At 32.1% G+C, this 27,658-nt stretch overlaps 3 protein-coding genes across 3 annotated transcripts; all 3 read right to left on the bottom strand.

Moving 5' to 3' along the window:
- Positions 1-1,225: 1,225 nt before the first annotated feature.
- On the bottom strand, positions 1,226-4,983 carry LOC115890596. Its single transcript, XM_030910875.1, has 2 exons — positions 4,697-4,983; positions 1,226-3,693 (listed from the first exon to the last, which is right to left on the bottom strand). Exons 1-2 carry the CDS (start codon positions 4,713-4,715, stop codon positions 1,712-1,714), a joined length of 2,001 nt encoding a protein of 666 aa, XP_030766735.1. The 5' UTR covers positions 4,716-4,983; the 3' UTR covers positions 1,226-1,711.
- LOC115890597 lies at positions 4,976-9,911 on the bottom strand. The gene is made up of 2 exons (XM_030910876.1): positions 5,688-9,911; positions 4,976-5,616 (listed from the first exon to the last, which is right to left on the bottom strand). Exons 1-2 carry the CDS (start codon positions 6,054-6,056, stop codon positions 5,587-5,589), a joined length of 399 nt encoding a protein of 132 aa, XP_030766736.1. The 5' UTR covers positions 6,057-9,911; the 3' UTR covers positions 4,976-5,586.
- Positions 9,912-19,145: 9,234 nt separating this feature from the next.
- Positions 19,146-22,079, bottom strand: LOC115890611 (probable deoxyuridine 5'-triphosphate nucleotidohydrolase). Its single transcript, XM_030910889.1, has 3 exons — positions 21,766-22,079; positions 20,512-20,729; positions 19,146-20,452 (listed from the first exon to the last, which is right to left on the bottom strand). The coding sequence occupies exons 1-3, from the start codon at positions 22,077-22,079 to the stop codon at positions 20,253-20,255; spliced, it is 732 nt and encodes a 243-aa protein (XP_030766749.1). The 3' UTR covers positions 19,146-20,252.
- Between the last annotated feature and the right edge of the window lie 5,579 nt (positions 22,080-27,658).

Below are 27,658 nucleotides of genomic sequence, written 5' to 3' on the forward strand. Positions count from 1 at the left end.
AGAGTCAGAAAATTTTGACATACGACATTAAAAAATACAATTTGTCTTTAAATCAATGACAGACACTTACTGTCATGGATCCAGTAATTGTGTATACTATCTTGTTCTCTTTAGTGCGAATCTTATAAAATCAAATTTGCAACGTAGCTACTTTCTGAGCGGCGTTACTGGCGCTTAAGTTTCTTTTAGTGTTGCTTATAAGATCTCGGGCGCCACCTCTAGTTAATAAGTGGTTAGAGGCCCACTAGTGCCGGTTCGGGTAGTTTTTAGACAGTGGAGAGGTATAGCAGTGTTACAGTTCTTTTAGCTCAGAGGTGGGGAAAATAAATTAAACATAATCTACAGTTATAGAATAAAGAGCAGGTCGTGTTTTCCCAAAACTATTTATAAATTCAAATTTTATTTTAAATGCAAAATTAGGTCATTCTTCTTCCGGTGAAAGGCATGGTGATGTGTAGGTGGCTAGTTGGGCTACACAGCGCTCAAATTGGCTCCGATGCGTGGAGTCTCTTCACCGGCTTGGGGCAAATCTACATAGAAAAGAATATTAATAAAAGCTACGGACTGTTAGGGGAAGGACAGCACTCCCAAGTAAAAAAAAACAATTTATTCTTAAAAAAATTAATTAATGTTAGAATTTGTTATAAATTCAGAGAGAGAAAAGAAGCCAAAATACTTGAGAGTGTTAGTGAAAGGAATTTGAAATATTCTATCAAATGGTTTAATCAAACTATTAAAATAAATATGGGTGTGCCAATAAGAAAATGTTTTAATAATTGTCTAATTAAATTAAAAGTACTGCGGAGCTAATAAGAAAATATGCTGATAATTATCTATTTAAATTCAAACTACTAAAAGGAAAATTATTAATTTAAATTAAAAGTACGGCGGGGCTAATAAGATAATATTCTAATAATTATTTATTTAAATATTAAAAGCATGGCGGGGATAATAAGAAAAAAATTATTAAAAAATAAAACATATAAAAAAATACACTAAAAATTATTTATTAGTACGGCGCACAGTGGGCCAGCGTAGCCTTATTTTATTGAAAAATTATTGTTCGCGTAGAAATTGGTCTTGAACGTGATACAAAAGCTAATATTGATTAAAATGTGAAAAATATCTAAATTGGACAAGTAGAAACATAATTATATAGGGTATAGTAGGAACTGAATATAATACCGGGTGTACCTCAAACGTGGCTGCCCCTATAACATTTTTGTTTTTGACGTAAACAAATAATATTTGGGGAGCGTATATAAGAGAAAAATCGGGATTTTTCTGCGTGTTCAATTGTTTTACATCACTTCCGGTTTGACCGGAAGTGACCCTAACTTTCGTTTTTTAAATGGCACACCCAAACTTTCTTTACCAGTTTGATAAAAAATTACATTTTTAGTACAATAATATGTCAACTGGTACTTTTTGACATATTTTTATTTTAGTTTATTTTAATTTTCGATCTAATACTATGTATTAATGTCAAAGTCATTTGCCAAAACTTTAAGACTATTACTTTTCTAAATGTAAAAATGCCATTCTTTAAGAAACACCAACCATTTTTGTGAAACAATATTGAATTTAATAACAAATTTAAAGTAAACAAAATAAACTTTTTTATAAAGTAACAAACACAACAAATATAATAAATACCTACAGGAACAAAAAGTATAACAATAATTATTTCGAATCTTACAAAACTACTAAGCTAATCCGAATCATCATCGCTGCTGTGGTTAGAAGAAGTAGTTTTAAATGACTTGAACATATTAAGTGCTTCTGGGCAAAATATTTTCTTTTTTGGTGTACTATGCTTTCTTAGTGAAGTAATTTTTGGATCGGAAGTAACAAGCAAATAATTAAAAACATCTCTATTTGTTGATACTCTATTGCATTTTCGAGAGTTTTGTTCTCTAGCCCTTCTGTACTCTTTATTTCTGGCCTCTTGGGCTTCCTCTGACAGTTGCCCAATAGGCACAGGAACAGACTTGATTATTTCTGCACTGTGAATAAAAATTTTATGTAGTGAAGCAGGAATTCTATACCATGGATATAGATGCAGAAAAAGTCTTCCTGTAGCAATGCAGTAATATTTAAATTCTCTAATTTTAATATCAAAGCCACTAGCAATGACTTGCAAAATCACATAAATGCGATATATTAGATTTTCGTCAATATTGGTTATTTCAGCGGACACTTTATAGTTTTGAAAAAATGTCCTGGCTGTGTTGCCATCATTAGTCGTCCCTGCTCCCTGTTTTGTTTGATCCACAATAATCCCCAAACGAGATCGAAAGGCTGCTTGGATCCTATTTTTTTCTTGCTTAATGACATTTTTATCATCACCTCGTGCTTGCCACTTTTGTATCTGTAATCGATAACTGATTTTCAAAATACATTCGAATGATCGAATCCATGCATGTAGGGATGTAATTCCGAAGGAAAGATGGTTCTTATCTACAGTTCTTTTCAGAACTGCATCAATATCGTTCATCTCAATGGGTGAAGCACCGCACAAATAACACTTTTGGGATGATGTACCTGTTATTGAGTTAATCATTTTATTATCTACCATTGACATGTATAGTTCATGTTTTACCAAAATAACCGAATTATTTTTTAATCTAAAATTAGTCGGTGATAAATTTAAAATTTCTTGGTCCATATGACTTTTCTCCTTTTTTGAAATTTCGATAGTTTCTTTCAAAAACTGCATTTTTAGAGGTCGGCAATAAACCGTAGATGCAGGGTGGGGGTTCTGCCAGACATAAATTTTTGCGCTTTGACCGTTTGTGGTATTTAACTGTAAAGGAACCAGACATGTAAGCAGCAAATTACTGTCACTATAATTGCCTTCAAATGCTTGTTTATATTCGTTTTGTCCACTACTTCCGTCCATTCCCCACTTAGTAATTAAAGTAAAATTTAAGTTTTCAAAATGTTGGTTTTCTAGATCCAAAGTCGACAAAAGCCTACAAGTTGTATGATCTAGTAGCGATTGTAAAGGTAACACCACAGAATGTTCCTGCGCAGAAATATTCTCCGGATAACATAACTGCTTTGCCTCTCTTATTTTGTTGTAACTGGGGTAGATGTCGAAATTGTTTTCTTTAGCGTTATTTCTTAGAAGTTGGTATGATCGCTTAGTAAGTTTAGCGTCAAGAAATAACGCTAAAGCTTGATCTGAACTTAATGGAGATTGTGCGTTTTTGGAAGTAGTTTGATTATTTTTTTTTATTTCTTGGTTCGGAGATAAAACAGTACGAGATCGAGATAATAATTTAGCAGCTTCTGGTCTTCCATCAGACCTTAATCTTAATTCAGTAGCAAAAATCAGCTCGCTTGTTTCCGTTTTTCGTAACTGTTCCGTTCTTCGGAATTTTCCAGAGTAACTGAGATTTTGAAACTCAGATTTGGGTCTTCCAGTAGTTTTTGTTTTAACACAAGCAAAATTTATGACCCTGTCAAGCCATGTTTTGTTCCAGTCTAAAAATCTACTCTTGGTCCTTTTTGCAGCCAGCCATTTCCTTCGAAAATCAAGGGAATAAAGACGAGAATATTGCATTACTCTTGCCTTGTTTTGCTTCATGCACTTCATACATAAAATAGAGTTTAATGTCTCTTTGATTTTGATCCTCTCTATGCCTTTTTCAAATATTTGTCTTAACTGAATCGTATGGGATTCAAGTTCTAAAAATGCAAAAACCCATCAGAACTATTAGAACTCCATCAAAATTATATATTAAGAACAGCGTTTATTTGGTAAAGAAATAAAAAAATAAGGTCAATTTTTTTTCGATTTGCCACATTTTTTTCATGTCTACATTCTTCCCAACTTTCTTTTTTTCAAATGTAAACGTATGTTTTGTGGTAGCTCGTTGGAAAGGGCACAAAAAAAGGAATATGACCCACTATTTACTTTTGTATTTTATTAAACTCGTAAAAAAAATATTATTTATTGCAAAAAATTGTTGAAAATGTTCACTATTTTTTTCCTGACAGAACCTTAATCTAAAATGAAACTCATTTCCGACATTCTGTATTATTTCTGGGATTATTTGTCTATTTTCTTGTGTTATCTTCCAAATTTTCAGATTTCGTTACGTAAATTTTAGATTTCGGCTACCACAAGGCATTTACATTAAAAAGAAAAAGTTGGGGGTTGTTTTTACCCCCAAATGGGGGGTGAGTGTCATTTGGACATGAAAAAAATGTGGCAAATTGAAAAAAAATTGACCCGTATTTTTTTTAATTTCTTACGAGATGAATAGTATTTTGTAATACAGAATTTATTCCAGTTAAAAGTTCCACCCTGTATAATAAATGTAGGCTTTCACGGCATTATTATTATTATTTTAGATAATAATAACCCGAAAAAACGACTCACAATACTATAAAAATAAGCGTATTGACCTTTTCGTAACAAATGCATAGCAAATAAAAACGCTCATTTTTCAATGGGGGGCACTTTGGGGCAGAATTTTTTTTTATCAAAATAAAATATAGTTGTTATATATTCCAAAAATATAAGTTTCAAAAATATGATATTTCCTCATTTTAAAAAAAGTCTGTGGCAAATTTGAACTTTTCGATTTGAGGCATATTTTTACCAATTCAGGAGTCTTCCTTTAAAGTGCCTTTTGTTGTAAGATTTACTAACAAAATAAAATATGTTAAAGCAGACTACACTTACCTCTTTCACCTACATCCATCACAAAAATTTGATTGCTTATAATTTCCCACAGAAAAAATATCGAAATTGAAACTTTTTAAAGACAAACTTTTTTTCAAATGCGAAAGGCAAACCTGTCGTAAAATGACGCGTTATTTGACGTCTCCATGACGATCAATCGAAATAATTATTTTGTTTTTTTATGGATCAAAGTCTACTAAGTTTATGCAAGTGTTAAGTTATCAGATATGTTAATAAAAATATTTTGGACTTATTCAATATTAAAGGGTATTTCTGGCCCTCTGTGCGGCGGGGCTAAGGTCTAAATAATATTTAGACCTTAGCATATTATGACAGCAGAAAGAAGTAAAATAAAAATTGAATTAAGTCTAAAATGAACTGCGGAAAACTATAAGAGTTCAGCAAATGTATTTATAGCAAAGGGATCGGTGTGTAAGAAACCTGCCTCACAACTTCCCCACGTTTCCTAATCCTCACAGAGATACACCGCTCAATTATTACGAGAACTGACAGAACTGTTTACTGCGGACTGTTTTCGGAAAAAGAGTCGGACCAAGGATGGTCTATCTAGGCAATCAATAAAGAACCTGGAGTTTAAAGCAACCTGCCGTGATATATCGCCTCACAATTTACTTATTTTACCAAGTCTCCATTAACAGCCCATATATGTTTTTAGTGATTAATAAAGAAATGTCTAAAACCCGGCCTAATGATTTATTCATTAAATTACCAATAAGGAATTTAGAGTTCGAAGCAAACTGCCGTGATATATCGCCTCACAGCTTACCTACTTTTCCAAGTACCTATTTATAACTCAATCGTATTTTATTTTATGGATTTGTTATTGATATTTAAAATATATTTTTTTATTGGTATTTACTCGAAAATATTTAGACCTTGCCACGGTACGGGATTCCTTTCTGAAAAGAGAAGAAAAATAAAATAAATAAAAACCAAATAAACAATAAATTCTCGATACTCAATACTATACCATATCAATCCTTAATGTTACCGTGCAGGCGGCTTCGGGATGACGGCGGACTAAAGACGGCGGAGGACGGCGGGCTTTCCAACTGATTGGCTTCTGCTGCTGGTGCTGGGACTGCTGAGGCTGCTGGTGGTGGTGGTGGTGGTGCAGGAACTCCGGTGACTTCTTCTCAGTTGCTGGCTGGGTCAGGAACTGCCTTCCCTCGGCTTGCGTGTTGCTCCTTATTCCCAGTCCTTCCCTCCAGTTGAAAACCGTCGTGGTGACAGCGTGCGCCATGACGTTAATAAAAAGTCCCCAACGGTGGAGCTTGTCTATTGGGGTATGTTTTGGCGGAATATAATTGCCCCCCTCATCGGTAGGGAGCCCACCCATGGCTCCGTCGAGCTTGATGTAATCGGCATGGGAGTTGTCGTGGAGATAGGGCAAAAGCAAGGCCTCAACTCCTTATAAGTCAGTGCACTAAAAATGCGCTCAATGTTGTCAACATTAGAAGCACCGACAACAGGGCTAAAGCCGAAGGGCAAGCTAGAATGGTATTTCTCGCCTATATCCCGCCACATGAGCGCCTCAGAAGAGTAATAAAAGTCTTCCTCAGCCTGCCACAAAACGTGGCGGGCGGAGGAAACGAGACGTATGTTCTTGCCTCCTTTTCGATCAACAGAGACTCCATAACGATCACGGAAATAGGCTTCACGGGTATATAAATTCATCCCCAAAAGTGCGCTCAAACCCCGGATATCTCTGGAGTTGACCTTATCGGAAACGAAGGGGTCCTGCAGTAGCTTTACGATGTGCGCAAGTTTTTTTCGCTGCAGTTGACTGAAAACTGAATTAGGCGTGCAGAGCCCTCTCCAAGAAATTTCCTGGCAAGAACTCGGAATCTTATATTTTGCTCACTCATGTCTATATTTGACACTATAAACTGCATTTGTGTGCTGCTATACCTAAATATTGCATCATCTGAAAGTTTCGTCTACTTTCAGATGATGCAAGATCTTCGTCGAAAAATTAAATTTTCGGTAATAACGAAGAGTCCCAAAAATGATTTAATTTCTTTTGGTGTTTTCGGAATAGGGTATTTTAATATTGCTGCTATCTTTTTTTGATTTGGTCTAATTCCCTTACATGTCCTAGAAACTCAACTTCTCTATGTAGAAATTCAGATTTTTCTATTTGCATTTTAAGAAGAGCATCTTTGGAAAACTTGTTTTAAATGTTTGAGATGATCTTCTAAGACTAACATACATATAATATACATAAACAATAGACGCTTTCGTTTGGCAATTGTAACTTTTGTTAGGACATGCAGCATAGTATTTATTACGTTTCTGATTTAATAACTTAATATTGAAAAATTTGGCACTTACCCCTTTTGTATTTCCACTCTTCAATTATATCGTCCATGTATATAAGACAATTTTTTTCGATTAATTCTCATAATACGTTATCCATCACTCTTTGAAAAGTAGCGGGTGCATTTTTTATTGCAAATGGCATCCTAATAAAATCGGAGTGATCGTGGTCAACACTGAATGCTGTTTTTTCTACAGAATTTTTATTCATTTCAATTTGATGGAACCCTGAAGATAAGTCTATTGTAAAAAAGTAGGTACAACTTCCTGGTTTATCAAGTAGGTATTTCTAGCCAAAAAAAATTCTAACCAATATCTTCTAGCCATTTTAGTTGTGGTATCAAAATTGTGCGGAATCTTATTTGCTCCAGCGAGATCATAAGCCAAGGACCGTAAGTGTTAACCCAAAAAAGCGTGATTTCATGTTTTTGACATAGTCAACTCCTTTTCTTGCTTCTTGCTAAATATAGTTTCAAATTCACCCATTTTCGGAATATGATAATGATATACAGAAATATGATAATGACCACCTGCCATTTGCCTGTATTTACCAAATCTATCTTCAAGAGGGTCTGTTTGAGATTTTGGCTCATCAAAACAGTATTTGGTAATTTCAAGCAGTCCGTGAAGGGTATGACTTAAAGCAGTTCGAGTCTGTCGGGTAAGAGTCCTTGAAAAATTGCTAGGTTGCCAAGTATCGAGCCAACTTAACATTTTTTCTAAGAACTCAATCTTAGGATCCTCGTTAGGATCTAACTCAATATCCGTCAGTTTTTTCTTTACGATGGGTTCCTGAAATATGTCACGTTTATGTTTGCCTTTGAATGGAGTTTTTACATTTACAATCTTCCACCATATTGTTATGATGTTTACAAAATCAGCAGAGTATCTTGAGAGTGTGGTATACGGCTACCAAAATGTTTTTAAAAGCTTATCATATTCTAGTTCATGTAATTTTTTAATTGCAGAAAAAGAAGCGCATTTTTTTCCAAAGTGTCAAAATCAGGAAAATCAAACATTTGATCAGGTTTAGAGACACATTTTAATAAGTGAACTGTGTCAAATAAGTAAAATAATGGTCTTTGGTTATCTATTGGGTGAGGATAAACAATACTAAGTTGGTCCGTAGCTGAGAAATGGCTCATTGCTTTGCCATTAATAGCATTATTATCACTTATTGTGCAAAATACTACATACCCAATTTCCTCCAAATTTTCAATAATAGTTTTAATAAAATTATGGAGCATTTCAGAATTAATTTTTGAGACGGGAGCTATGTGAACTACCTCTTTAAAACTAGAACACACACTTGTTATCATGAAGGTAAATGCCGATGAAGCTAGCGAGTTATTATTATTGACTGCTGTACCAGCTATATTGCCTCCCTTATAATCCATAAAAGGGTCAATGTGAATTTCATCGAAAAGCAGTTTCACAAATCTCTCATGATCTTTTAGCATGCCAAACACATTTCGAGCATAAGTTAAAAACATATTTTTTTCATCCATATGGGGATCAGTCATATGTTTATTACAAATACCCTTTATAGTTTGGGGATGTGGTAAAATAAGGGACCCATAATCCCTTATATATTTATATGCATGTGGACTGATAGTATAGAGAATAGAACATAAAATTGTTGTACTACTTGAATACCTATATCTTTCTTTTGCAGTTGTAAGCAGAGTTAATTGTTCACAAATAAAATCTAAAGCATGTACTATTTTGTTGTCAAGATTTTGGAAACTTTTTAGTACATTTGACACAAAATCGAACACGCGTTCCATTTTATTTATGTCATTTGCGGGTTTGGCAGAATCAGGCATTGTATTGCTCTCGATATTGCTATTAAGGTCACAGTCGGGGTTGTCATTATCGGTAATATTTTCCCTCGTATTTTCCTCTAAAGGTAGAGTAATAACGGTTTCATCTATGGCTTCAAATATTGACTATATATCATCCAAACTATGTGAAACAAACGGCGTTTTAAATTTTGTTGTCGAAATACAAACTGACGCGCTATATAAAAAAGTTTCAATATTCAGGTTATAATTAAACAATTGCCCAACTAATGCATGGGCCGGGTGAATATTCGATCTTAAAAATAGTTAATCTCTCGCCTTCTTTAGACAAATTGTGGTCAGAAGACCAACCTTTTGGCAGTTTAAATGTAGCAAATTTGACAATAAACTCCTCAAAATTGTTAAAATGTTCAACTTCATAAATTGTATCTTTATCAAATTCATCTTTTTGTCTATCTTTAGATTGGGATCTATTAGAAGAACATGGATAATAATAATAATTATAACTAATATTAGAAGAACAAAAAATAATCTGGCTTATCATCAATAATTACTGTTGTATTAGAATCTGTGAATAATTGGGATTCTTTGACAATATATGTTCCAAAACCTTTTTTATTTAAATCTGCAACTGTATTCTTTAACTTGTTCATAATATAGAAAGACTGATTAATGATTTATTTCTATTAAGGAAACCGAATTAATTCTTTGAGTTGATTTCTCAAGATTTGAATTCGCTTACCAAAATCTAAAATATTTTTGTTTTTATTTGGTGATGCTATCAACAAATCTTGCTCTAAGCATTCCAAATTTCTTTTATCTCCAAAAGAATTATTATTATATAAGCACCTATTAATTCTCTCCATGTCTCTAGTTCGAGTCTATTTCCAACAAAAATGTGAGCTTGGTATTAATTTTATTCTCCTTATCCGTGTTATGTAACCTGCGATTTCATCGTTACCGTTACTATTGTAGCGTTTTTTTATAAAACATTACCACTGCTAACGGCAGCTTTTCATCAGAGAGCAGTCGTGGATAAGGTATTTCACTAGAACGAAAACTAATCAATAACAATAAACAAAAAAATATAGATGTTGTATATTACTTAAAACTAAAGACTATATTTATTCATGATGTTCTGTGATGGTAAATGACATTGTAGAATTCTAGTAAATATAGTGGTTGTATGTCGAAGAAAGTGGTGTTAAGAATTGTACTAAATATCTATGAAAACGACTATGATAAAATACAAGACATGTAAAGTTATAGAAAATATATGAAAGGTAGCATTACTTTAATTAATTTGATATATTTTATATGATGTTAAATCGAAGATGTTGCAACCCGTAGATTCTAGAATCTATGTTTGGTTATTCATCTGTTAAAATAGTGCAATAATAATATCTGAAAGTAATACTATTACAAGAAGTAATGTAATGAAACCTAAGACCTAAATCATATTTTAAATACTAAATTAACATGAATGTTCTTAACGATCTAACCACTAAACATAGTCCGTACGATATTATTTAATATGTATGTTATTCTTTAAGAGTGAAAATGTGTTAAATGTTGAATGTAAACTAGAACTTAAATCTAAACTTAGCTGTTTGTTCTTAAAGCAATCCTGTTTCACAGAGTAGCAGCGTGAGGTGGGCTCGCATCTCTGTACTCGGCTATCCAATACAACCAAAGGAGCCAGAATGAGGACACCATGAATTAATACAGCCGTACCTACTGACTAGGCTTATAGGTGGGAACGAAGCAGCATGGGATCAAGCTACATCCATGCTGGGTCACTTTATATATAAGATAAATCATTCCTACTTGAGACACTCATCCACAGAACATCCGTACATAGGGCATCCAACCATAGTACAATGTCGTAACTTGGACATCCGTCCATAAGATAACGGTACAGGGGAACACTACCCGTACCTTGGATCCTAAAAATATGAAACTCTTGTTTAAAATCAAACAAGGTTTAATAAACAAAACGAACCTACCTCGGATTATTTGCGAGGGCTCAATAATAAACAAAGTACCTGTCCTTTCTTCCATGTAACATTCTGGAGGACAAAAGAGAAGGAACCCCAACGAGCCAGCAAAATATAAATACAAGTTAGGTTGGGACATCCGTAACTCTACCCTAAAAATACGCAGTAATAATAACGAATCAAAAAAGATAATATCTCATTTTTACCTGTAGCTTCGAAATAGCAGCTGATTCAAATTATACAGCAAGATTTAAATAAATGCAGTTTCTCTAAGCAAGTCTTTGAAGATAAATCATTCCTACTTGGGACACTCGTCCACAGGACATCCGTACATAGGGCATCCAACCATAGGACAATGTCGTAACTTGGACATCCGTCCATAAGATAACGGTACAAGGGAACACTACCCGTACCTTGGAACACTACTGGGACCTTGGATAATGCCCGTACCTTGGACCATAACCTTGGACCCTAAAAACATGAAATTGGTGTTTAAAACCTGCCCAGGTATAATAAACACAATAAACCTACCTCGAAATACTTTCGAAGGCTCAATAATAAACAAAGAAACTGTCCTTTCTTCCATGTAACATTCTGGGGGACTGGGGGACAAAACGAAAGAACGCCGTGTCAGCAAAATACAAATACGAGTTAAGGTGGGCCAATCCAAAACTCTACCCTAAAAATATCCAATAATAATAACGAATCTAATAAAGATAATATCTCATCTTTACCTGTAGCTTCGAAGTAGCAGCCGATTCAAATTATACAGCAAGATTTAAATAATTGCAATTTCTCTCAGTCAGGACTATTGAGATGGCCGACGGCCAACCTCAAAGTGAAGTTAAGCGCGGATAGGCGCATTGAAGCGATGTTGACAGCGCCTCCACAGAGCAGTGAAACGATAACAGGGTTGCTGAGTAGAGAACGTAAAAATTACGCCAGGCGCGTCAAGTAAATTATCCGGCCTGAACGATAGGGAATCCGGTGATGATACGCCAAACATCATATATCATATACAAAGACATGTAACGAACTAAAAACGTTACACTATATTTTAAGAATAGATAGTCCATAGCAGAGATAAAATTTAATAAATTTACAGTGTTTCCGTCATAAGGTGGGATAGTATCTACGTATATTCGTTGTAGTTGTTGGTGTCGTCATGTTGGATAATGTTATAATAATAATATCTTTGGTTATAAAAATAAAAATATGAAACGTGAGAAAATTAAATTAAAATATTTATTTTTAAAAATTTATATTATTCAATTATTAAAAATTAAAACATTAAAAGTAAAATAATATATGAACTTTTTAAAGTTCGTTGCTAAACGTTTGAGTTTAATAAACTAAACGTTTGAGTCTACTTATACACGATTAAATTACTAACTAAATAAAATTAATGATTTAAAATGAAATGCTGATCTAGAACGAAAAAGCTATGTTTAATAAAAGAAAAATAAAAATTTTCTTAATACTAATATGTTTAATATTTAACGTTTTTAATTCGATTTTTAGTACAAGAATTTACGCTTTCAAATAATAATATTCGATTTAAATATTTTTTACTTTACTTAATTCTAAAAATGCGAATTATTTATCGATACTTAATGGTAATTTTCGATTTTTAATATTACAATTTGCGATTTTTAATATTAAATTCCGATTTCCTAATCCTAAAATTCGATTTCTAATTATTCTACTTTTTTCGATTTTTTTATTTCTAAATCTACTTTTTGATTTCTAATTCTTTTTCTTTCTTACTTATTTTCGATTTATTTCGTTTCGTTTCGTTTTTTCTTAAATCTAAACTTAACTAAATATTCTATATCTGATTTCCAGTCAAATAATAAAATATTTTTCCAATCTCCTAAACAGAGAAATTAGGAAAAGGGGAAGGTTCTTGGTACACTCACAAAAGGTATGTACATCGTTTCTTAAAATATAATTAATATAATATGATTTCCCTTTGTAGCAACCAAACAGCTAACAAAATGCAATGAATATTTCCACTTGAACAGAAGTAAACAAAATACCAAAAGTGAGTATATAAAGTGGTTATTATTAATATTATTTTAATTAACGTTCCTTTAGATAAATAAGAAGTCATTATACGATGCATTTACCCTTCCATAACCTGAAGAATAATACCTCAAGATCGAATCAAAGATATTATTTACAAAATATTACATTTGGCTAAAAATAACAACCGGCCAAACCAAACCAAACATGAAATTAAATTATGATTTAAAGTTAACGCACATTTACTTTACTTGTAAATAGAAAATAAATAAATAATTAATATGTATTAAGAAATGTATTGTTATATTTTATTAACGTGTCATCTTCAAGGTTATAAATAAAAATAATAAAGCACCACATTCACTATTTTGTCAAGATGTATGATTAAAATCAATATAAGAAAATTATCTCCCCTTTAAAATATATAACCGTAACAAAGTGTTTTCAGTAAATCGAAACTAGAAAAATAATTGTTAAAATATACAATATGGTCGGAGGGAACTTCGACGCATTGAAGCAAACCTAACACAACTTTGGAGCCCAGTGGTAAACTTAAATCTATATTGTCATCCGTTTGCTTAGCTCCCCAGTATGTATCATAATTATATCAGAACTTAGTAAAATATTACTGGCTTTCCCTTTATAAATTGTTTCCCAGAGTGGTGACCAAAGTATTTTACCATTGCTTTATCTATTGAAAGATTTTAGTGGAAAATCCCCACTGGCGAAAATTGATATTTAGCATATAACCCACAAAATTCTAAAAGTTACTGGTTTTCTGGAAGTATCCCTTGGAATTAAATAAGACAATAGAAAATTTCATCAATGACTTATATTCCATTAAGAAATTTGACAATTAATGCAATTGGCTATGACAGTCTTGTCAGTAACAAATAACTGGAATACGAATGTGTTTCTGCTTCGGTTGGTTGGGAGAAAGGCCTCACCCTCTTCGCTGCACTCATCCGCTGGTCGGTAGCGTCATTGTTCGGCTAACGTTGGAGAGCTTGTGAGACTCCACCAGTCTCAGTGCGTGAGCTACTTATGGGGAGGGTCAATTCTCGTATCTTCCTAGAAGATAACAGACAGTAGTATTCTACTCAACACAATTGATAAGTACCCAGTTTTGTGGTGGTGGTCTAAATTACCAATTGGACTGTCTGTTGGTTGCCAATCTAGGTACAATAAAAATAACTTAAGATTATACAACATGTATCGATAGTGATTGAAATAAACAATTCCAAATCTAAATCTAACTACTAATTATAATAAAAATTTAAAAAAAAACTAGGCAATGACAGTTTAGATAAAAATTGTTGAACAGTTATCCAAATTATTTTAAAAAAGTAAAGATAGAAAAAATATATATATAATATATACATGTGCTCTCTCTCTCTAAAAAATTCTCCAGACCACCACAATCACTTCGGTACGACTTGAAAAAAAATGGTTTGTTATAGTAAATTATATGATTTAATTTGTAGACACGTGTAAAAAGAATAAAAAATATATGAGATAAAAAAACTAGAAATATATGAAAATTTAAATTACAACAAAAGTTAATACTAAAAAGCGATACGATAAGATAAATAAAACAACTAGATAGAAAGATAAAGGTAAATAGAAAGATAGAGATAAGATACGAAAAACGATAAATGCGGCAATTCGACAGATAAAAAACTAAAAGAAAAGATATATGTCACTCCAGGAACAAAGATAATGCATTCGCCAAATAAGATAAAGATAAGATAAGATAAATTTGGCAGATACGAGATAGATACGTTCCCTAGAGTGACCCAAAAACAACAAAAAAAATCTATCTGTCGAATGGCCTGCCAATAGTCACCACCACTACAGGGTCCAGATAAAACAAGAGTTGCCTTCTGGCAAGCAAGGATTCGTTAAAGGTGACATAAGTCGTATAATAAAATTTTTATAAAAAATCCTCACTTACCAGAGTCCCTCCTGGTTCGTCTCTGAGAGTACTCCTGCAGTGCTGTTTCTATTCATGGCCCCTGGGACTGCTAAATCGAACACCTCTGCGGGTTCCTGTTCGACAGCTTGCGTCTCAGTACATAAAGAAGAAAGATAAAGATAATTAGTACTAAATAAAAGTTAAAGGTATGAGAAAAAATATAAAACTACTATACACGTGCTACTAAGATAAGAAGATAAAGAAATGACGATAAAAAAAAATTGAATTGTGAGATAAAAAGCATAAAATAGAAAAAGGAATTTAAAGTTACAAGATAATTAAATAATTAAATCAAATAACCACATTAGATAGAAAGAAATGTTTTAAAATAAAACTAATAGAGAAATTCCAAGTCGTACCTCGTGTCGGTGTCTGGAAAAAACGATAGAAGTTTATCCAAAGAAGATTGAGATGAGAGAGAGTGATTTTAGGCAAAACAGTTCCTTTTATAGAATTCTCCCATTCATTTAGACACGCGTTAAGTACCAAATGTCAATATAAAAATTCTATAATTAATAGTAAAAATAATATATACGATAAAATTTCTTACATACCTTCAAAAAAAATGTGTGTAACGATTGCATCTTAATTATACAACACTAAACAAAATATTAATAATAAACCTTCGTTTTCATTAAAAATAAACAAATTATAATCGATAACCGATAGGCAACCAGAAAATAAATAAAATATTTAAACAATTTAAACTAACAACCCTCGCTAGTGATGTGTACCACTATCGAGGTTCCGCAAAAAATCGATAATATATAAAAACGTATAAACGATATAAAAGAAAAAATGTAACGAAAATATTTTCGTTACAGTAGGTTCATTAGAGGGCGCAGTTTCTACATTTTATCGGAAGTATCAAGCTTAGTATTATCAGCCAAGTGTATGTACCTTTTTATTTCCTGAAATCTGTTTCTAGACATAGCGGAAGCTACCAAAGGAATCGAGACATCTTGGTCAACGCTCCAATACATGGGCTCACGAGGTAATCTGTGATAGCCAGAAAAAAGTAGAATTCCCAGAAAGATTTTTATGTCAGACTCGCTTACTGTAAAGATGTGATTATTTTTTTGTGAGGCATAAAGACTTGTTTGCTCAACGATCAGTTTTAGAAGCTTATCATCAAAAAAATTTTCAAAAGTTTGAACGGGGCTACTATCTTTAACATCTTCAATCATATTTTTCTGTCTTTCCTCGTAGCCCGTAGTGTTTCCATCCATACTTATATCTGTGTAAAATTTGGTCCACTTAGGCTCCTCCTTTTTGCTAGTGACTTTACGTTTTGAACCCCTACTTTTTTTGGGAAATAGCACAGATAGTGGCACATTGTCAGTAGTATAGCTAGCAGGATACTGGATCAATTTTTGCTCGATGGCATGTTTTCCATCAGCATCGATCTATGAGCCGAAGAAGTATTGACCTTGATTAATTTGAAGGTTATTTCTAAAGAAATAATGTTTGTGTGGGTAGTTCTTGTAAATTTACCGGAGGCTGTTGAAAAGGGCCTTAATGTAATTGTTGAGGGTTGGTGAGGGTAGGTTTTTAAGGGTAAGCAGGAGGGTACTGCAAATGCTGCTTTGCCAGATCTAAATTAGTAGATTTAGGGAGTTTGCATATATTCCATGTTATAAGAGTTACATAGGTTGGGGTGCTATAGACGAGAAATTTCCTTAAAATTTAGGAAAATGCCATGTTGTTGTTGTGTGTGTGTGATAACGGTCAAAAGGTTAAAGGTTATGAATAAGAATATTGCGTTGTTATTGCATGTGATGATGCATAATAGGTTAAAGGTTATCAATAAGAGTACTAATTTTATATTGTTTACTTTTATGCCTTGTTGTTGTTGTATGTGATAACGTTTAAAAGGTTAAAGATTATCAATAAAAATATTGCGTTGTTATTTTATGTGATGATGCATAATAGGTTAAAGGTTATCAATAAGAGTACTAATTTTATATGGTTTATTTAAAACTAAATGTTGTATTAACCAACCTAGTCCAGACTGGAGATATTAACAGAAAAACACACATAGACAAATCTTTTAAAACAGTTTATTTTTTACATATGCTAAATATTACAAACTGATCTATTTATAATCATAAATTATAAATGTCCAGGTATGTTACGTAAATGTGCAGCTTGACGATTATCAATGTCCCGTTTTACTGCAGTTTTCACATATTCAGATACATCAGATTTGTCGGTAAGCCTTTTTAAATCTGAGCCTGTTAATTTCCCAGGATTGTCAAATGCTGACAATAATCTACCACACTCGTAATTGAATGCTGGACATCTTTTAAATTCTCGCCATTTACGAATCTCGTCTGATACTTCTTGCGGAATACTTGTATTTACCATTCTTATTAATTTTTTTATTAATAAAATTTTTGACGCTCTCTATCTGTCTTAACTATTATGGATACTAAAGTAAAATAATATAATCTTTACATTTTATACCACGATTTGAGAAATTTTCTCTAGCATAAATGCTTCTATTTTTTTAATAGGCTTAATATACTTAATAAATATATTCATTACAATAATATTTATAGGCAAGTTATATAAAAAAAAACACTTAGAGCTAGGTTTTTATTATCGCCCTGTTGATCCAAAACCATTGGTGTTGTGTTCTGTATGGGTAAGTTCTTTTTCCTCAACCAATTCAGGATAGTGTATACGCTCACAAATTAATTGAGCTATACGATCTCCAACGTTTACTTGAAAGTCTTCATTCGAATGGTTGAAGAGTAGAACCATCACAATTCCCCTATAAACTTGATCGATAACACCAGCTAGAAGAAAATTAAAATGAATAGTTATTATATTAATAATTATAAAAATAAAATTCTACCTCCAACATTGATGCCGTTTTTTGAAGCTAATCCTGATCTAGGTGCTATTCTTCTGTATTTATGAGCGCCTTATCCCTTGCAGGTACAGTTATACTGTAGACACTCCTTAAATCAAATTCTGCAGCTCTAGGAGATCCTTTGGTAGGAGTAAAGGCTCCTGGAATTGCTTTTACATATTTCAAGCATTTTCTCTTTTCCATCATCAATATTTCATCATCATCATTTGACTATGTTTTCAAAAAATGAGAGGTTTTATAACAAATAAATAAAATCTAAAGATTTTCTAAACGTTTCCCCTTAGTTCCCAACCCCATGGTTTTGTATCTGTATACAAATAATTAATAATTCTTTTATCATCATTCGGAGATAGAGCTATTTTTCTTTGGGCTATAGTATACACTTGATGTTTTTTTGATTGAATTAAATGTTGTTCAGTTTCAAGAGTGGAATTATTAAAAAGACATTGATAAAAATTGTCAAAAGTTATAGCTTTAAGTGAAGATGACTTTATACCCTTAGCTTTTTTACTAACATTTAAATTTTCACAACTATGTGCTTGAGTTCTAAAAGTGTACAGTTTAGATCGTAAACCAATAAATTCAGTCATTATTTTCCCATTATTTTCATCTCTCATAAGGCCTAATATTTTTTTGTTTTTTTGTGATATATTATACACATTATTAGGAGGATAGTCTGATGTATCAAATTTATGAATGTCTTGCTGAATTGAGTTATAAATATCGTTCACAAAAAAATGGTAGATAAGAGAATCAGTATATAATAATTTTGCTTTTTCTCCAAATTTGTTTTGAATATAGTTATAACGAAAATCGTATATAAAAGTCTTAGATAAATCTAAAATGGAAAATCCTACATAAATTGGTTTATCAAATTTAACTTTTACACGTTTCATTTCGATTATTACCATGTCCTGATCAAAAATGGTACAACTATGAAAATTTGGTTGTGAAATATAGTATTTAGCACCATACCTTTCTGACCATTTCGTTACAAGTTTAATATCTTTATATTTACGAACATTCTCCATAGTCTTACCAAATACAGCATTGTTCATCAGTTTAAATTTTAAAACTCTATGAATTTTTGTTATTTTTAATCCTAAACTAACGGCTTGTTGTAAATTACGATAGTGAATGATATATTTTTCCTTATTATATAGAGTTGTAAGTAATTTAGGAATCTTTGAACCAGCAGGTATTCTCCTTTCCGGACATAATGGTAAATCTTTGTGATAATCAAAAAGTTCTTGAGGATAAGTAAGATCAACTTCAAAGATATAACCAATAGTAGTATAGCTAGCGGGATACTGGATCAATTTTTGCTCGATGGCATGTTTTCCATCAGCATCGATCCCTGAGCCGAAGAAGTATTGACCTTGATTAATTTGAAGGTTATTTCTAAAGAAATAATGTTTGTGTGGGTAGTTCTTGTAAATTTACCGGAGGCTGTTGAAAAGGGCCTTAATATAATTGTTAGGGGGGTGGGTGAGGGTAGGTTTTTAAGGGTAAGCAGGAGGGTACTGCAAATGCTGCTTTGCCAGATCTAAATAAGTAGATTTAGGGAGTTTGCATATATGCCATGTTATAAGAGTTACATAGGTTGGGGTGCTATAGACGAGAAATTTTCTTAAAATTTAGGAAAATGCAATGTTGTTGCTGTGTGTTTAAAAGGTTAGAGGTTATCACTAAGAATATTGCGTTGTTATTGCATGTGATGATGCATAATAGGTTAAAGGTTATCAATAAGAGTACTAATTTTATATTGTTTACTTTTATGCCTTGTTGTTGTTGTTGTATGTGATAACGTTTAAAAGGTCAAAGATTATCAATAAAAATATTGCGTTGTTATTTTATGTGATGATGCATAATAGGTTAAAGGTTATCAATAAGAGTACTAATTTTAGATGGTTTACTTAAAACTAAATGTTGTATTAACCAACCTAGTCTAGACTGGAGATATTAACAGAAAAACACACGTAGACAAATCTTTTAAAACAGTTTATTTTTTACATATGCTAAATATTACAAACTGATCTATTTATAATCATAAATTAAAAATGTCGAGGTATGTTACGTAAATGTGCAGCATGGCGATCATCAATGTCCCGTTTTACTGCAGTTTTCACATATTCAGGTACATCAGATTTGTCGGTAAGCCTTTTTAAATCAGCACCTGTTAATTTCCCAGGATTGTCAAATGCTGACAACAATCTACCACACTCGTAATTGAATGCAGGACATCTTTTAAATTCTCACCATTTACAAATCTCGTCTGATACTTCTTGCGGAAGATCTGTATTTACCATTCTTATTTTTTTATTAATAAAATTTTTCACGCTCTCTATCTGTCTTAACTATTATGGATACTAAAGTAAAATAATATAATCTTTACATTTTATACCACGATTTGAGAAAATTTCTCTAGCATAAATGCTTCTATTTTTTTAATAGGCTTAATATACTTAATAAATATATTCATTACAATAATATTTATAGGCAAGTTATATAAAAAAAAACACTTAGAGCTAGGTTTTTATTATCGCCCTGTTGATCCAAAACCATTGGTGTTGCGTTCTGTATGGGTAAGTTCTTTTTCCTCAACCAATTCAGGATAGTGTATACGCTCACAAATTAATTGAGCTATACGATCTCCAACGTTTACTTGAAAGTCTTCATTCGAATGGTTGAAGAGTAGAACCATCACAATTCCCCTATAATCTTGATCGATAACACCAGCTAGAAGAAAATTAAAATGAATAGTTATCATATTAATAATTATAAAAATAAAATTCTACCTCCAACATTGATGCCGTTTTTTGAAGCTAATCCTGATCTAGGTGCTATTCTTCCATAGCATCCTGAAGGCAGTTCAAATTTCAGACCTGTATTTATGAGCGCCTTATCCCTTGCAGGTACGGTTATACTGTAGACACTCCTTAAATCAAATCCTGCAGCTCTAGGAGATCCTTTGGTAGGAGTAAAGGCTCCTGGAATTGCTTTTACATATTTTAAACATTTTCTCTTTTCCATCATCATCATTTGACTATGTTTTCAAAAAATGAGAGGTTTTATAACAAATAAATAAAATCTAAAGATTTTCTAAATGCTTCCCCTTAGTTCCCAACCCCGTGGTTTTGAATCTGTATACAAATAATTAATAATTCTTTTATCATCATTCGGAGATAGAGCTATTTTTCTTTGGGCTATAGTATACACTTGATTTTTTTTTGATTGAGTTAAATGTTGTTCAGTTTCAAGAGTGGAATTATTAAAAAGACATTGATAAAAATCGTCAAAAGTTATAGCTTTAAGTGAAGATGACTTTATACCCTTAGCTTTTTTACTAACATTTAAATTTTCACAACTATGTGCTTGAGTTCTAAAAGTGTACAGTTTAGATCGTAAACCAATAAATTCAGTCATTATTTTCCCATTATTTTCATCTTTCATAAGACCTAATATTTTTTTGTGGTATATTATACACATTATTAGGAGGATAGTCCGCATCCCCATCATTTACAACCGTATACGATGAAGATGCTGACATGTACGAAAGCCAAAAATACACTATTGTACAAAATTAATATTTAGCATCCTATTTGTTGTCCGTATTGTTGTTTTATATATGTCATATTGTATAAAAATATTTAAATATTTATGTATATAGTATCTTATGGTTTTTAGTTTGTAGTAAAGGGATTGTATGAGTATATAGTTAATAAAAGATAGTATTACAATTTTAAGTGTTTTATTAAGCATGTATTTTGTATAAAATATTATTATTTTAACTAAATTATTATTAATAAAACTATTATTATTATATTAACTAAATATTTAAAATATATTATTTTAAATATTTAGTAAAAATTTTTGATTATTACAATAAGTATACCAATAATATAAGAAATACATTTTCAACTGCACAATATAAACTACTATCTAAATGTTTTAAACAATGATAAGATTTGAATATATTTTTTAATCGATCAAATGCTGGACATCTTTCTATATATAAATCAATTATTTCATTATCTAAAAACTTTTCTAACCATTGCTTCTTTTCTGCCCCATTAACAGCAACAATTTCTGAACACACGTGTTTTTTAATGAAACTCGAAATATCTTCATACGGTAAACATTTTTCTTCTCCATACAAAACATCAAATTCTAAACCATGAACATTGCAAGTTATCCATTCCATATGATCTCTAACTTTTGAATTGTACTGTTTCAATTCAAATGGATAACTTATAAATTTATGTGCAGCCAAATGTCCATTGTCGTTAACGTTGACTATTGCCAATTCTTTACAAATAAAATTTCCCGATCCATACTGAAAGCCTTGTACATCAATAATAAACATTTTCAATAGCTATGCAGATATGTCTATTTGCTTCGACTGACTACGAGTGACTGAATATTTTAATTATTGGAGTTTTTCATCCTTCATCAAACCTAATACTTTTTTATTTACTAAAGGAATATTAAATTGATTGTTTTCTTGATAGTCAGAAATATCAAATTTATTTATATCCTCTCTAATATGTTCATATATATTATCAACAAAAAAGTGATATATTAAGAAATCAATTATTATATTCCGATACAGAGGTTTAATGTAGTTGTAATGAAAATCATACACTATGGTTTTTGAAATGTCCAAAATACTGAATCCTACATAAATTGGTTTGTTAAATTTAATATTTGTCCTTTTCATTTCTATAATAACCATACTGAAAATGTAAAATCCTACATAAATTGGTTTATTTTTTGTGATACCTACTTGTTATTTGTAATTCTGATCAATGCTTATCCCGTAGAACTGATGGATAATCGATGAGAAACTTTAAAACACAATCAAACAGAATTCATCTATGATTATCAGTTTCAAAAATTATTGCTAGTATTGCCAACCTTTAACCTACCTTTTTGATTTGTCACTGTTGTTCTAAAAAAAATACCGACTTTATTATAATTTTTTTGTACCAGTTTTTTTTAGCGCAATGGTACATGTACAGGGTGAACAAATAAGAATGGCACTCGGCCATAACTCGATAACTGTTAATAATTTTGATAATTGATAATCGGAAGAACAAAATTTATTGGGTAAAACGGCCAAGGGAAACTGTTGGAAATATATTTAAGTACGTAGGTACGTAGGATGAGATAAAAATATAAATTTTAAATAAAATATAATTTTCTCATAAAATCAAATCTAAAATATATCAATAAGTATTACTTATTGATATATTATTCTTTGATATTTTCTGAATAAAAAATGCTTCAGAAGAAATATTTGTTAGACCTTAACTAAAGTGGTGGGGAAGCTTGAAGTTTATTTTCGAAAAACTCTCATGACTTCGTTATGGCTGATCCGATTTCAAATAATTTGGCCTCATTTGAAAGGGCATGAGTTGCTCTACAAAAGGGTTACTTTGCTTTGTATTTTTAAAATTTTCTTTTAACGTTAGATGGCGTTAACTAAGATACTAACATATATTCGCGTTTTTCTTAAAAAAATCTATTTCAGCAGTTTAGAAGAGGGTCAATTTCCCTATAATTTAAGACAAAAATAAATCTCGTATTATGTTCAGTGGCGGATTTTAATTATTTTAACTAACATTACTAACAAAAATTAGGAGCGTCACTGACTTTTTCCTGATATTGATTTTTTGAACTAAGCAAACAAAAATAAAAACTTTTTTTATCTTCCAATTTTGTCGTATTTTTCTTCGTTTCCAAGAAAACAAAAAATTGCTAGGCGGTCTATGAAGGACCATAAAAGTTGTTTTTATTTTTTTCTCGATAACGAAGAAAAATACGACACAATTGGAAGATAAAAAAAGTATTTATTTTTGTAGAATTTTTGTAGAATTTCACGTAGATTTCGAATATCAAAAAAATGGGGGTTTCCATTTAAAATTATAAAGACCGGAAGTGGTTTCAACAAAACAAATATGTCAAAAAATGGGGTTTTATGCACCCCTAACTATATTAAAAAATCAAATCAACATGTCTTAAGCTGTAGAAAAAAGTGTGTGGGGTGGTGGACAACATCTTGTGTCACCCGGTACGTGTTCTAATAGTCAAATCAACACAGGTGTAGTACAATGTTATGTCATCCTGTTGATGCCATCCCTGCCATCAGCACAAGTCCCATAAGAATATTATTCTTTGTATGACCTTCATTTTTAAACAGAATAGATGACCTAACATTGCAAGGAAGTTAACTCGGAAGTTAAGATTACTACACTAAAGACTGACGTCACACCTATTACCTATATCATTATGTAAGTACCGTTCATCATAATGTAGTACGAGTATGTATATCATTGAACAAAAACGATTTTTAAAATCTACCAACTGTATTCCAATATACCTACGTACCTAGTTATTTAACTTTTATTTTTTCTATCATTTAACTTTTAAAATAGACACTAAAAATGGTCTTGATGCATATTAATTTCAGCAGTTTAATTAGGTAGAAAAAACTCTAGGTTAGGTGTATTGTATGCAATGTTGTTAGTTGTGATAGTGTGATCATAGCTCGGATCATAGTTTCGTGGCGTAGTTTCACTAGGTATTCTAGATAATGATAAGAATTAGGTAATTACAATCGTGATTGTTATGGCGATTAGGTGATCCCGCCAAAATGCGGGCCATGTCATGCCGGTTGTTTCTTAGAAATGCTTCAAAGGTACTTTTACTTACTTACTTAAAAAAAGAAAACCTGTTTTTTGATCATTAAAGGTCGATTTATAAACTGAAAACGTTGCGGTTCGACGCCCGACGTTACGGTCGGTAAAAAGTTTGTTTATACGCAGGATGTTTTGTTGATTATAAATTTTTCGGTTGTTGTTGCGGTTGACGTTTTACGTCAAAAATTAACCAATTTTTAACTTCGACAAGAACGTTGACCTTGAAACGTTATTAGTAATAGCAAATAGCCAGTAGAAATAATCGCAACCGCAACGTCGAACCGCACCGTTTTCAGTTTATAAATCGACCTTACACTAAATATAATAAGCCAAATCAAACAGGTGGATACTGTTTAAACAGTGTAAGTATGCATAATGTAGTGGAATGTATGGAAGACGCCCATAGGTAGGTAGGTATGCTGGTAAATTAAACAATTAGGTACTTACCTCTGAATACGTCTCTTAAATTAGGGAATCCCCAGTCTTCCAGTAGAGCATCCATATTACACAACAGGTAACGGTCACGGACGTCCCGGAACACGTAAGGAGACACCAAACAAACGACGACGACGGACGATGGGCGATGGGCGATACACGGGCGACCTGCGAAACTACGCACTTCGAAACAAAAGCGATGATGGCTTCCGTCTCGCAAGGTTGCCAAATCGTCATTATGAAAAATTATTTATAATTGTTTTTTATGACTATATATCATTTGGTGCGCAAAATAAAGTAAGAATTTTATGTTTCACCATCTCACTAGTGCTAATATAACTGTCCCCCTGGAAATAAACTATTTTTCACAATTTTATATCTAGATAATTATTGAAAAACAACAACTACGCATTATTTGAAAAATCCATGAAGTGTTGTATAGCATTTTGTAAACATAATATAAAAATAATCAGATGAAATGCATTTAATTGGGTGCAGGGTTTACAGTCTGGCAATGACACATCTACAAAAAATAAAGCAAATATTGACAAAATTTGTGAGTTTCAATACTTGTTTTTGTGGTGTTGCATTTGACTACTCTAAAACAAATATTTTATGTTACTGTAAATCATGAGTTTACAGTTCTGTTTCACAAAATTGAAGGACGGGTACCAAACAGACAATAAAATGTAGTCCTACAATTGTAAGAAAAGCTTCAATAATTTGTAGGACAGTTAGAGCTTACAAAATTGTAAGTTAATTCTAGCCGTGATTTTTCTGCGTGTATCTTCATCCGAGGGATATTGAAGTTCTACTTCTCCTGGAATATCTCTGGGAAAGTTGACAGCTATCTCATTATCATCGAAGTCTTCTTCATCTGCGTATCAACCTCAGGTGGAATAATAACTATTTTTTCTTCGTGCTTTGACGAACATGCTTCCTCCACGGGTTCTCCCAATGTTTTGAAACGTTTGCCATAGAAACATTTGGAAGTGATTGGCTCGAAATCAAAATCCATATCAAGAACACACCTGTAAAAATATTTCGAATAATTTATACATATCTTCCCATTGTTCTCAAATGAGTACACTTAAAGTTTTCTAACATTTTTTTTCAGAATTTTCATAAAATTATTTATTATTATAACAAAAACAGTAACAATACATACCTGACAAACTAATTCAGCACCCCAAATAAAATAATTCAACCTTCACTATGAAAACAACTGACATGCAAATCTCCGAATTTGGCAGAATTTCCGCTAAGTGGGTTATCTATGAGAAATCCTTGAAAGTGTGTACTCCCTCTATATTGCAGATTACTTCCAATTTATTAAATTGTAGTTTTATTTCGACAGATGGCGCTGGGAAGCAACATTTTACGATGTACCCAAATGAGTACAGTGGGAGGTAATGGGTTAAGGGTATGCTCAAAGGCGTACTTACATGAACATCTTCAACGTCTTCGCTGTCTTCTACCGATTAACTAGCTACTTATTAACTGACTGTAACTGACCATTGGACTGACTACCCGCAACTAACTACGCAACTAACTGACCATTGGACTAACTAACCGATCTGACTGCCACTCCGCTCTCTTCAGCATACTCTTTTTATATTTCCTATCCCTCGTGGTCATCGCTGGTTACGTCGTTCAATATTTTCCATCTAATTACATTCACCCGGCTATGAGGAAATCGAATTTTGGTAACCTGCGTTTGATTATCGACCCGAGATTGTTGTACTTTAATCGTTTAATTTTTTAATATTATTTAAAAACATATCTGGGTCGATGTCGTGCAGGTAACTGATTTCTTGGGCCTACATCAAATTGGTTTACTAGAATTATATTTTACGTGCTTTTCCCAATTTGATATAAACCCAAGTTGACATTTATTTAAGTCTTGACAATATGATTATTTTCTACTAAATTCAGTGTTTGGGATGGTATTCTTTCTTCGACATAAATAAAATGTTTGGAGTGAATAAAAATCCAAATAACTCAGTTCATTGACATGGTAGGGTTCTTTCTTCTTTTTTTGCCGTACGTATGATTTGTGTATACTGACTAGGGACGTAGATAGGTCCAGATTTCAAACTTTCCTTTACAGCCTTCTCCACAGTTGAATGGACAGAATCTCCTTCGTTTTGACTCTGTTGACTTATTAGATATAAATAAATTTTAGGGTACTTAGCTAAAGCATAAATATACATAACAACAGAATTTTTTTTTGTTGTCCGCAACAATTGTCTGAAAAGAAAACGAATTCCCGTCCAGCTTCATTATCACAAATTCGCACTTTTTTTCTATAACATTAAGCACACATGAATCTATTTTATCTGCTCCCCTATTTGCGTGCCCTTCATGTCAAAAGTAGCATTCTGTGGAGCCCGTTTTTAGTTCAGACACGGTTAAATTGAGCAATTTAACTTGGACTTATAATAAAAACACAAGGTTTAGGAAGTACTGCTTGCAGGTCATAGACGGACATAATATAATTGAGGCTGGCTTTTTCCTTTTCTTGGTCTTTTTCTTTCCTCGATAGATCTTTTTCTAGACCATTTATATTAACGATTAGGTATGTTTTGTCGTATAAGTGCAGCTTGACGCTGATGTATTATCCTGGACGATGTTTTTAATAGCTTATGGTGCCTTTGATTTTTCTGCAAATCTTTTTAAACCATTACATGTCATATCCTTAGGTTCATTACACACTGCATTTAAACTTTTATATTCATATTTAAGTATAGGTCTTCTATTCAATTTCTCTCTCTTCTTGCTTCACTTGTAAAAAACTTGAAAATGATAT

Source organism: Sitophilus oryzae, unplaced genomic scaffold, assembly GCF_002938485.1.
Source record: "Sitophilus oryzae breed Bouriz unplaced genomic scaffold, Soryzae_2.0 scaffold_888_pilon_pilon, whole genome shotgun sequence".
Lineage (NCBI taxonomy): Eukaryota > Metazoa > Arthropoda > Insecta > Coleoptera > Curculionidae > Sitophilus > Sitophilus oryzae.